Source organism: Apteryx mantelli, chromosome 6, assembly GCF_036417845.1.
Source record: "Apteryx mantelli isolate bAptMan1 chromosome 6, bAptMan1.hap1, whole genome shotgun sequence".
In the NCBI taxonomy this organism is placed as follows: domain Eukaryota; kingdom Metazoa; phylum Chordata; class Aves; order Apterygiformes; family Apterygidae; genus Apteryx; species Apteryx mantelli.
In genome coordinates this window covers 9,079,112-9,091,806 of record NC_089983.1, presented here as the reverse complement: position 1 = coordinate 9,091,806, position 12,695 = coordinate 9,079,112, and the positions used below count along the sequence as shown (strand labels likewise).

At 42.2% G+C, this 12,695-nt stretch overlaps 1 protein-coding gene across 3 annotated transcripts in view; it reads left to right on the top strand.

The window, feature by feature from the left end:
• UBE2F (ubiquitin conjugating enzyme E2 F (putative)) overlaps nucleotides 1-12,695 on the top strand; it is an 85,533-nt gene that overhangs the window by 49,949 nt on the left and 22,889 nt on the right. The window contains exons 8-9 of one of the 3 annotated variants that reach the window (XM_067298719.1): nucleotides 2,985-3,017; nucleotides 5,329-5,391. The exons of 1 other annotated variant lie outside the window; for it this stretch is intronic. In XM_067298719.1, coding sequence (XP_067154820.1) covers nucleotides 2,985-3,017; nucleotides 5,329-5,391 — 96 coding nt within the window. The remainder of the gene's footprint in view (nucleotides 1-2,984; nucleotides 3,018-5,328; nucleotides 5,392-12,695) is intronic. One more of the 3 variants, XM_067298720.1, reaches the window with a different exon arrangement.

Genomic DNA, 12,695 nt, shown 5'->3' with positions numbered 1-12,695 from the left:
CTTTCCTCCCCCTTAAATTAATGTATTAAATATACTTTGACTATAAAAGGAAAATCTTAATTTGCAGTCTGCATGTTTACTCTCTCATCAAAAGAAATGCTGAGCGGTTATATTTTCAGACCTCCGAAAGCATAGCTAAACACTCATCAGTGATGTGGTTTCAGCGGCATCGCTGTTGCAAAGCGGTGAGAACTGCCACTTGTGGAGGCTTTGGTGCCTAACTGAATTAGGACGTCCCGTAAACGCAATGCTTTGAGAGCCTCTAGTCTCAGGAGAGGCTATTTCGAAGGCTGTTTCATATTTTGTTTCGCTGCTCTCGAACTTGAAACACTGCTGCAATGGCAGATTTTTCTCCTCCTTTGGCAGGCGCTAAATAAATCCGTGGCCAGGGGTTTAACGTAACTTTTCACTCCAATTCAAAAGAAAAAGACCCACGAATGAAAAGGGGCTATTACAAAGGTTTGTTTATAACAGTCTGTTGATCTTCTGACTTGCTTGTGTTGACTTCACCATGCTCGAGCTCAAAACGGCTGCGGTGCCATGTAACGGGGCGGGTTTCCTTCATTAAACCCCCTTTTGCTTGAACGCTGAGGGTTTAACCAGGCGCTGCAGCACACGGGGACTCTGGCTCTTTAGCCGGATATGATATTTGGGATGGGGAGAAGGTCCACCTGGGCACCACTGGATCAGGAGCCGGTTACAGCGATTGGGCAATTCTGCCGCCTTTTCCACGGGGTCTGTCCTGAGCTGGCCGTGCTGCCCTCCCTTGTCACTGGGAGCGGAACAGCATAAAGTTGTGGATGATGCAACACCTGCCCCGCTCCGATGTTTGAAGATAATCTTTAAAAACTCTCATTTGTAAGGTTAACTTGTCTGCTTTCAAGGATTTTGATAAGCATAGCCAAGGAGAATGCTTTATTACGTTAAGAGAAAACTGAAGTTTAGTGGTTTTGAACTGATAAATCTATCCATAACTGTTCTTTGGTGGCTTGCAAATCCTTTTAGTTAGGCAGGAAAATAATTAAGCGTTGAGGAAAGTGCTTATCTGCATGCAACAAACAGCTCTGCTGAAATCAGTGACACAAAATGATTATTTTTGCAGTACAACAGCCTAATGTTCTTCAAATATTTTGAACTGCTCGATTCACTGTGGCTCATCTGTTCCATCCCACCTCCTTTTCTCAATCTCCTAAATTTAAATCCAGGCTAGACTCAAACTCATTATGAAAAACATTGTCCTGTAGTATTAATTTAGCGTTGTTTTTTATAGAACTGTGCAAGAGTGTAAAACAAATCCAGCAAATCATAAAACTTGAATAGGTGGAAACAGATCAGAAATAACATTAAGAATTTCACACACAAATTATTCATGTAACACTAATAATCCTCTTACGCTTTTTGGTCTCCAGAATATCTATGAAAATATACGGTGCTTTGAAAACTTACAGCCTTGGGGATTTTTTTTTCTTTTTTGATAGAGCCCTGTGCAAAGCCAGCTTGAATTAAATAGTGAGCCAAGGGTCCCAAAGTCTTAAAACCGTGGTCCAACAAATGCAAATTTTGGTGGAATGATGTGGGGAAATGATTTGGTATGATTTACGTTTGTATTTTGAGATACTACGTTTGCTTGTGTGAGGTACCACTCACAGCTGCTTGGGCTGGAGCAGAATCTGTGTGGTTTGGAGGCACCATCTGCAAGTGTCCCGTTGGAGAGGTTCGGGGGAACGTGAGGCTTTAGCACTGTTAAGTGTAAAGGACATCTGAAGCATAGGGTAAGGTGAACTGTTTAGGATTTGAGTGCGATTGAGTTGCTCTTTTTGTTTGTTTTTAGCTACACTGGTTAGTAGCTGAAAAGTTACAAGCGGTTTGCAGCCTTGCAAATGCCGCATTGGCATTCGGGAAGGTTTGGGGAACGGACAGACCTTGGTTCACTGGTGGGAGCTCCTTGCACCTATTTGGGATTTTCTCATGTTCTGGACTGTAATTCTGCAGCATGTTTGCCAGCTACAGCCTATTGTACATGCAGATGAAAGACAACCCTTAAAAAGTTAATTAAGTGGTTTTTGTTGGAGGCAGTCAAGTGCTAGTGGGTCGTAAGGGCAGTGGTGGTGCAATGCTAATCTTGCAAAATTACCTCCGACGGGAGCACTCTAGTGCCCACGCTTCACTGGGATTTTACAGCAGTGTAGTTATGTTGCTACTAAAAAAATGATCTTTCCTCTAGTTAGAAAAACCTCCCTTAGGAGACGATGGTTGGTGATCCTTTTAAGTGTCTTTCTGTAACATCTGGACCTTGTGCAATTTCTTAGTCTCCGAAGCCTGTAACTTGGGATGTAGACTCTTAGGTCAGTGCTAGGGGAACTCTTGGAGGTGCCCACCCCAAAACAAGTTGCGTTTGAGGGAATATTTGGAGACAGTTTTCTCTTGAAGCTTCCCGTTGGCAGGAATTGCAAGCCCTCTCTGTTCAACTATGTAAAGCTTAAAGGCAACTGAATAATTTGAGACATATACTCTTATACGGATGGTATCGCTCTACTCATATTACACCTAGATCTGTTTTCTCTGCTGTTTGACACAGTTTCAAATATTTGCCCGAGACAGTTTTAATTTTTTAAGAACTGATTGCTAAATTGAGTTTTGTACTGACCCTTTGAACTAAGGGCCACGGTTTTAAATTGGCAGCAAATACTAAGGTATTATCCCTTTACTTGGGCAAAGAAGCAATGGGAATAAGGCTCCTACATGCACAAAAGAAATCTGAGCTTGTATTTGAATATTCAGAATTTGGGTTTTGGTGATTTCTAAATATCAGGCATCCATGAAATGGGGAAGCTTTTCAATATCTCAGTTTAACCTAGTAAAACATAACCCTCAAACTAGATATGATTTTCCAGTAATTTCTTGGTTTAATAGAAATATAAGGATGTCAAGTTGCTCGAAATACCTGAAATGCATGCCTAGCTGACTGTGCCTTTCCTTTGCAGGATGTTGTCTGGGGATTAAACTCTTTATTTACTGTAAGTAAGAGAATGTTTTTGCCTATCCACTTTCCTTTTCCCTGTGTGGTTTGGTGTCAGCCTCACCTAGCGTGAACCCACTCTGTTGCCTTTCTTTCCCTTGGCTTCTGCGGGTACCGTATGAGTCCCTGGGTAAAATCAGTTTGTGGTTTTGTTTGAATAACCGCAAGATTTGTACAAGGTCTGTAATGCCTTTCATAAACGGTTTTTACTTTTGGTTACGCACCTATTATGGGATATTTTCATGATAAGCTACTGGGGATCTTCCACACACATGAATTTCCTTCCGCTGGTTTCCAGGAACTGAAAATTTGTGTTACTCTTAAAGGAGTTGTTGGGATTGTGGCTTTTAAAAGGGAGGCTCAGGAATTAATGACTGCCCTGCAATAGTTTTATTATTTCTGAGCGCTTACATCCGTGTTCAAGGGCTTCCATATTCGCCCGCGGAGTTTGTGGAAACCCTGAGCTGCCACCGAAATGGCAGGATTTCCTTCAGGAATCCCATTTCCCCCCTTCTGTAGATCCACAGGAGCAAGAAGCCCATGTCTCGCACTTACAGGAGCAGCTCGAAAACGCAGGAGATGGCAGGAAGCTGCGTGCAGCAGTGGCTTTCGCCCCAGAAGTGGAGAGAGGCCAAGTCTTGTCTTTACTAAAAAGCTGCCTTTTTTAGGGAGTCCGGGATTTTGGTCCCCTTCCAATGCTGTTGCTGCGAAAGCTCAGGAGAAAGCAAAGAAAGGCTTTGAGTGGCTTCGTTGCCAGGATTTGACCTGTCCTTGACTCCGGTGGGAACCACCCGAGCCGCTGCAGTGCGTAGGGGGGAGGCTTTGAATAATTTTGGCCGAGGAGCGCCGCCGGGGGCTGCGTTAGCCCCGGCCTGCTTCCACCACCTCCTGCAGAAACAGGGGCCGAGGAGCGACCGTCCTGCTGGCTGCTATCACCGGGACTCCCGGCGCTTTCCTAAAACCTCGAGCGGAGGCCGAGCCTGTGACTGGCTGCAACCTCCTAGCTTTCCTGGCATCAAAAGGCCGGATTTGTTTTGACGGCTTCTTTAGTAGATTGATTTAGAGAGGCTGGAGAGCATTTGCCTTCTCAACAAAGAGTAACTGCACTTCACAGCTAAGTCTGCTGCTGCATGTTAAATAACTGCCGGCAAGTGGGCTCCACTGGCGATGCAAAGAGGTCCCTTCGGTGGCAAACCGCGTGCAAATCATCTCGTGGGCGAGCAGCTGCCGAGAGTGACGGTCACGCGTCGGAGACCGCAGGGATTTGTTGGGTCCTCCAGGAGCCGTGCTTCCTGCCTTGCCTCCGGGGTTCCCCCCACACCCAGCTGCTTCAAAATACCCCGAGGCTTTGAAAAGCTGGCGTTGGACTGTTTCTGGAGAGAAACGTGGATATGCTGATCGTGCAGATTTTTTGGGGGGCGGGGGGGTCTTTAAGAAAGTGAGTGAGAATGGGGTGGATTCGATCCCTGGCCTTAGTGAAACGGTGGCACTTCGCTGCTGCTGCAGACTTAGCATTAAACAGAGGAAAAGTGACCCGTGCTGCAGGCAGAATAGGTTTTCCTCATGAATCATCTTTTTAATGATGACCCACCTTTCATCAGCATGTTGCTCCCCCTTGTTTTTAACCCTAGACCCTTTCTTCTTCCAAAGTTGACCTTTACTGAGGTTGAACGATAGCCCTGAGAGTTATTTTGACTCTTTCTGCTCTCTGCCCCCAACCTGCCCTTATGTCTTGGGGTCTTTGCACTCCCTTTCCTTCACTCTAGGCCCTGTTCTTCCCATTTCACTAAAACTTTCTTGCCTATCAGGCTCCAGATTATGTAGTTTCCCAACAGAGGAAATAAAAGTGACTTTTCTGTGTGGAGGTGGCATTAAGGAAATTCTTCCTCCCTTATCACCAGGCAGTTTGTAGGTCTGCACTTTTTTTAACGGTGCACATCAAAGAAAATTGGCAGGATTTTTGCCTCCAGAAAATGTGAATGTTCCCTCCAAATTTGATTTGAAAATATCTCAGTTTTCAAGTATAAATGCATTGCTGCCACGGGGGAGTGTCATAGGGCTGAGTGTGGGGCATGTCAACAGATGGGGTTGTCCTTTAGTTGACTTGTGAGTCAGTTTACAACCACCACGCTCATGTGCATTTACCTTTGGCAGGAATATCTATGAAGGTAGTGAGAAAATGGAGCTACACGTACTGGTTTGCTTTGCTTTGTTTACTTGTATTATTCATAAATGCTTTGGGTTTTCTGTACAGTGCAGTGAGCAGGAGGAGGAAAAAAACCCTATAATTTTCTCTGGTTCTCTTCCAGGATCTTTTGAATTTTGACGATCCTTTGAATATTGAGGCTGCAGAGCACCATTTGCGTGACAAGGTGAGTCAGTGGTTTATTTAAAGCGTCCTGTTCCCAAACAAATATACATACTGTGCTCTGTGGTTCTAAGTCGATGCTTTTATGGTGTTTGAGCTGGTACTTTAGGCAGGAGAGTGACTTAGTATATCAGCAACCAGTTATTCAAACAAAATATGCTTTATCTGGGAAGATAAACCTAGCACAGTAGTGTTATGCGCCATTCGCTAGAATTGTTGATCATAATATAACCGTATTTGCAGAATAGCTAGTCTTTTGCTGCTTCTCTCCGAGATTTTCCCTAAAGCTGTATATGTTGTTTGAAGCAAATGATAGGGGATTGTTTTGGCACAGCTGCATGAAATAGCCTTTACCTTAAAGGCCTGCAAAAAGATCTCATCCTTCTCTATCTCTTTCAAAATGCTACTTTTTTCTTCACAAGTCTTATATGGTGCATGCTTTTATTAAGCTGGAAGAAATTTGGGCACATTTGAAAGCCAGGAGTGAAAGCTTTCCATTCTCTACAATATTGTTTATTGATCCTGTTTGTTCCGTGTGTATTATGGATGGGACAGAGCAATATGGAAATCAGTAGTGGCCTAAGTAATAAAGAAATCTGGAAGTGTGCCTCTCGGCTGAGATTGAATGTGGACGTAGAGATGAACAGAAGTAGTAACTTTACATGGATCTCTAAAGTTGCATCACATCCTATTATATGGATGCCTACCAAAAGCATATGAACATTACAGTTGTCGTGGTTTTGTTGAAGCTAGCCTTAAAGACTAAAGAAAGTTTCCAGGTGAATGTTGGTTTGAGGAGTTCGTTGAAAATGCAAAGTCAGCCAGTGCCCCTAATTTACCTAATTTTTTCAAGAGGAAGCATAAGGATTGCAAGGTTATCTTTCCAGGTATTTTTTGTTTCGATAAGATCTTGTAGCTAGCGTGATACTTCTCAGTGTCTGCAGAGCTGGGATGAGACTGTTAGCCTAAGGAGGGAAAAATTTAGCTGGGACCTACCCTATAAGAAGTTTTCTTTATGGTTTTATTATATCATTTTGGCAAAGAATAGTACTAGCCAAGTATGGTGTCAGATGCTCTGAGACTATGATTGGTGAGGCTTACCAGTGCTGCTAATAAATTTTGTTATGCGTCATACTAGCCTGGCAGTAATGTCTTGTTCCCAAAGAATGAAACACTAAGAAATCCCTGTCCTGCATCTTCCAGCTTCGTTCCAAAATCTTTGGAATCCTAACAAAAGAAGAATGTTAACTGCTTTTAAAAACACACCCTCCTCAAAAAAAGAGAGGTGAACATTCAAGATACACACTGCTGCACTAGTAGCACGGAAGCTTTTTCATATAGCAACAGTTGTGGAAAGAAGTTTTAAAAGGAAATTAGGAATATTTTTTGTCCGTCTTCTAAGTTAGAAATATTCTGTGCAGAAACGAACATTTTAAAATTTATTAAACTCTAAATAGCCTGAGCATCTCTGAAGCTTATTTTCTACCATGTTAACTTTGGTTTTTGGAGGTTATCTGTATTTAGAGTTCAGTGAGTTTGGTATTTCATTGAAAGTGCCATGCATTGCTGAGTTTTTACCAGGTAGTGGTGGATTTCTCCTGGTAAGCATTATATTGAAACAAAGCAGATAATGCCGGCGGTCTAGGGAGAGTAAATTATGCAAGGGAGAAAAATGGCTGCTTTTACAATTAGCCTCAAAGGATATGAATGTAGTTTGTGTTAGTTTTTGTCTCTCTAGGGTACAGATGTTGTATATAGCATATAAGCATTTCATTATGAAGCAGATCTGCTGTGCTCCTGTCCTATCTCTTAAGAAAATACTTGTAATGCACATTATGATTAAGATGTAATGCACATTAAGATGAGAGTTTTTATGAATTTCTCCTGAGATATTTTTGTGTGGAATGCAAATATAGAAATAGTGTATGTATAATATACATGCACGCACACATACACACACATCCCCCACACAACCTATATATAAGTAGATATGCAAGTAGATATACTTGCGTATTATCTACATACAAATGGTTCTGTATGCAAATGTCTGCATATAACGTATAGTTTAAGGAAAGACCTTTGGTCATTGACAGCGTGGGAGTATGTGGCTTGTAGCTGCCAAGAAAAAGGTACATTGAGTGTGCTCTTGTGGCTCTCCTGGAGAGAAATTTCATTGCTGCCATTGCAAAGCCGGAGATCCTTTTGCTGACGTTCCAGGCTAAATGTGGCTGCCGGAGAGGTTAACAGCTAATCTGAAACCTGCCTCTGGCTGTTCAAATTGCAAAACCGAGTTTGGACAGTTCCTTAGGCTGGATTAAGATACCAAAAATGATTGCCATCTTGCAGATTGTGGAAGAAGTCACAGCGACAGTCGCATCGTAGCTATTACATCCTTACTGCTGATTCTAGGAGAACAGTTCTGCAGTGCATGTTTGCATCACACATCAGGCTGCGAGGGACAATTATGATCTCTTCCTGCATAAGGAGCCTCTTAAAATATTTACACTTCGAACTGTGGTTTATATCTGAGCATGTAGTTGTAGCTTTTGGGAAAGCAGTCTTGTTTTAAGGTTTAAAAATAATGCAAAATTCAAGAGCTCAAGTTGTTCAGTTAACATTGCTGTAAAAATTGTGTCTTATTTGAGATCTGAATTAGTGCAGCTTCAGCTTCAAACCTTTGGGGGCCTCCTTCAGCTAGAAGAAGGATCTGTCAGTTATTGAACCTCTTCTTCCTTTGTAGGTACCTTCAGCCTATGTTCATCAAGTCACTTTAAACAGATTCATTTTTACAATACATAGTTTGTTTATAGACCTTTAGTAATTCTACAGTTCTTCCCTACACATTTTGCAAGATCTCAAACTTTTTGCAAGGTTGTACAACTGACTTGGGCAAAGTCATCGATGTCCATTTTCACAAATGCTTGGGTGTCCAGAGACTTCAGGATACAGGACGCTGTCTGCTATCTTGTATAACCTAGATTAATTTTTCAGAGATAGGACACTTTTATTTGTCTGCATTAAGTGCTGCTGCTCAGGTGGTTTCGTTGTCATTGCAATGAGTTTTGTCAGGCTTCAGTTTTGCCAGTCATGAGTTTATCTTCTAGATTGTCATCGGGTGATGCTGGATGTTCCAGTGCTTAATGACCTTCGTGGTAAACCTGGTCTGCCTATCCAGTCAGAGCCTTCCCGCTTTCAGGTTGTGACTACAATCTCATGTCTGTCCTTAACGAGTCTGGCTCCGTCCTCTTGGTAACCTCTTCACTGATGCTGGGGGGCTGCTCTTAGGTCCCCCCAAAGCCTTCTCCTCCCTACCAGGAAGCCCCGTTGCATCTGCTCCCCATCCAGGCTGTCCTGGGCTGTCCCCTCGCAGGGGTTGGGTCTGTCCCGGGGCAGGACTTTGCCTTTGCTCTTGCTGAACCTCGTGAGGCCGTTGTCGGCCATTTCCCCAGGTGGCCGGGGTCCCTCTGGATGCCGGCTTTGTCCTCTGGCGTGTTGCCGGCATCCTCTTTCCTCACTGTATTTCTGTAGACCTGGCTCTCCACTTCCACACTCAGCCAGTTTTTTAAACTCGCATCTTCTTGCAAGCTTGTTGACTGAGGCTTTCAGCGTTTAATAAAGCATTTAGGAAAACCTGCAGTTCCCATTCACTCTTTTATTTCCTCTGCCTTTGTTTAACTTGCAATTGCTTCTGATATAATCCCATAAATTTGGTAGTATGAGTTTTCTTGTTGATTTTGAAGACCAGCTTACTAGCTAACTAGCCAGGATTGCCTTTGATTTACCAGAGAGGTCTGTCTGTCAGTAATTATGGGCATAGCCAGAGCTGTTGATGGGCAGTAGGATCTATTCCATGGATTTCTAAACAGCGGCAGTAAATATATAAATTTTGATGACTTCCTGCATTTTTTAGCACTTAATTTTTAAATGTGACTTTTTGTTGTGTACAGCGAACAAATAACTCCATTGATTTGCTTTCTGTGGTAGCCAGAGAGACTAAATATTGCAAGAACAGTAATAGGCCTTGATAATACAAAACCAAATCAGCTTAGTAGTTCAGACTTTTGTATTTCTTAGCCAGAGGTGCTTTGGATATTGTACCTACTATTTGTCAGTTGAAATCTAAAAAATACTTTCCACACATACGTAGATCATAACTGTTTGGAGATGTTACATCAGTACATTCCAGTTGGCTGGTTTCCTTAAAAACTACCCTAGCCCTTATATTTCCTACTAAGACATTTTAAAGCTGTATGTGCACTACACAAGAAGATGATTCATTGCACTGTTCATGTGGCTTAAATAGGAAAAGGTTTTCTAAAATACTCCTTTGCTTTCTTCCAAATCTATCCCTGCCATAGCATGAATGCTAATGCTGTGTCCTATTTTAACTATATTCTCCTGTTGTATCTGGTGTAATTTAAAAGGCTAAGGCAATTTTTGTTATCTTGCAGATTAGCAAACACTCATTTACTTGTTCATCCACGTGTCAGTTTTGAGTAGTTTTATAGAAGAAGCTGAGCAACATAATCACCCTGCGTTATTTTCTTTTTCAAGCTTTGCATCTTCCCATTGAAACTCATCCATCAGTATTCAGTGCATGGAAATGTTTCCTGCTGTGTCATTCTTAAGGGGTAAAATAGATAGCTCTCTGTGAGATTTTTTTTCTTTCTCCGTTGTGAAAATATAACATGTCTTCTTTCGTGCGACTTCTTTTACAAACAGCCCTGAAATGCCAAAGCTAAGAAATCTGGCCGGAATAAGTTTGCATTTGCCAAAGTTCTATCTTAAATAAGAATTTTTCTGCTTGATTGAAATGAGCCCTGATTTTATTTAAAGCTTCCTTGGAAAGCAGTGTCATATGTTTCTGATTATAAAATACAGGAATTGCTGAACAACAGGAGCATCATGTCCCTGTCCGCTGCCTCCAGAGAGCTGGCAAGCACGTCCAGAGATGATCATTAACGGCACGTTTCTGGGGCTCTGTCTTTGCTTCCCCAGCCAGAGCGGTGACAGTCGCTCTTGGAGGAAGGCTGTCAGACTCGGTGCTATCGTGGCTGGAAACATCCAGCTGATCCTGGATGTGGAGGGATCAGCGTGCTGCTTCCAACATGCACTCCAGAGGCCTGTGATGCTGATCACTACCTGCTTTGCTTTATTTCCCAGTTGTCTGCCAGGTTTTCAAGAACATGAAGAACAAGACCTCTGTGCAAAAGGGGTCTGGGATTTTCTTTTTATTTTTCTAATCATCTTCTGCTACTGTCAGTGAAGGGAGTTTTAATTGTTTTCCTGCCTTTCCCACAGCTAGACCAGTAGCAAGGCTTGTAGCTGTTATTTTGATACTGTAATGATGAATTCTTTTGCACTGGTTTGTGCGTAGGAGTTTGGTTCTGGTTCAGGTTTAGCACAGTTTTTAACTAGAGCTGTAGCATTTCAGCAGTTGGTTGTCACTGACTATATTTCTCATTCCATCTGTTCTCACGTAGCTTTATGTACTGTTACGATTTTGTTAGTAGACAATATTGTGTTTTTACGCTAAGGAGGGTTGTTGTACATTTGTAGGAATACTAAGGGGAAAATTTGGGAGAAGGGTTGAATATGTATATAACAACGCAGTTAAACTTGACTCTGGACAATTCATGATATTCTTACAGCTGTCTTTTTTCTTTAATATATCAGCCCTACAGTCGCAGCGCTGTTTCAGTCCAGCCCCAATCATGCCATTCTGGTTCCTGTTCATAACTGTACTAGCACATTAGCAAAAGTCTCTTTGCCAGTGCGATTGGACCACTAGCCCGTGCCACCAAGATGTTTGGTTGCAAACCATGAATATGTTCTCATTCATGAAGATGTTCTCGTGTCTTGTGTTGAGAAAGGGAGAAGGGATCTCGAAAACCAGCTTGCGTTCCAGAAGAGACCCGCTTTTCATCAGCCGCAGGTGAGCTATCAGAAGGGAGAGTCGCTCCAGAGATTTGCAAAGTCTCCTCGTTTCATTGATTGCATCCCCCTCTCTTGCCCCTTCCCCACTCCAGCTCCTCCAGCAGACTCCAAGGACAGTATTGCCAGTCTCATTTCACCACAGCTCATGGTGTGTTTCCCTGAACTGCACCCTCAGATAAATCACACAGAGTCAGAGATCGATTAAGGGATGTATGAGGCAGGAAGCTATCAGGCAGGAGAGGTGCTAGGGCAGATTTTTCCTCGCATTACTTGCATGCTGCTGTGACAGCTATTGAATCTTTTTTTCTTTTTTTTAACACATGAAAATACATTACCACTTTTTTTTTTTTATTCAAAACTTCCCTTGGTAGTAAAGAAAATGTGTGAGTCTTTCTTCAGTATTTCTGTGGAGATGGATTTATAATGTTCATGTCTTTATGGAGTCTGAAGCTGCCTGTTAGGTTTCCTCTTAGGATTTTAATTGCCCTACATAGCCTCAGTTCCTTAGAAAACTAAACTAAAAAAAGTCTATCCTTTCAATTGCTCACAGTCTTCGGAGGTTGTTCTAATGAGTCTTCTGGGATGAACGTTTTCCATGAATTACTTGAGGACTGTTTTCTTGTCTTTACAAGTGAGAGCCTAATCTAATTCCATTAGAAATTCCATTGATAATTAGAAACATTTGTAGACCTCAGGTTTCCCTAAAGAGTTTTTGTATCCTTTCATAATTATATGCAGTATTTTGAGTCCTTAAATAGCAAACCCTTTAGGATTATATAGAATAATCTTAACTTCTCAAACCCTTCCTTGGGCAACTGGACTAGAGCCAGCAGCACCTAACAACATGCCACTACACGGGCCAGATTCAGGAGAGGGCATCACTGATATCTTCTGAAAATAAGTGAGCCGCTAAAAGAGAAAGTTGCCAGCAAGCGGCCTGCCTGTAAATAGCAGTCATAGGTGAAAAAAACAGATAGAAACATCTGTGGGATATCTTAAGGCATCCCCTTGAGAATATAGAAAGTTGACTTTTCCCCCAAATTGTTCTTCTGCCTCAAAAGCTGTCATTGTCCAGCATAAGCTCCTTAGTTCTGGAGCTGCCAAGAATCAGCAGCAACTTGAAATTATAAAAAGTCTCTGTCACCCAAAGGGATCATGTCCTTGCTGGTTTTTTTTGCATCAGAAACTTCCAAGACCCGTTTGTGAAGTACATTCGCAAAATGGCAACAGGTTCTTCTGTCTCACCTCATTTTTTATCAAACATTGTAAACCAATATGACACACAGACCAGGAGTCCTGTGTTTTTGCTTTTGTGCTTATGCTGATAGATATTACTGTCTGCCTAGCAGACAAAATGCTAAATACAGGAAG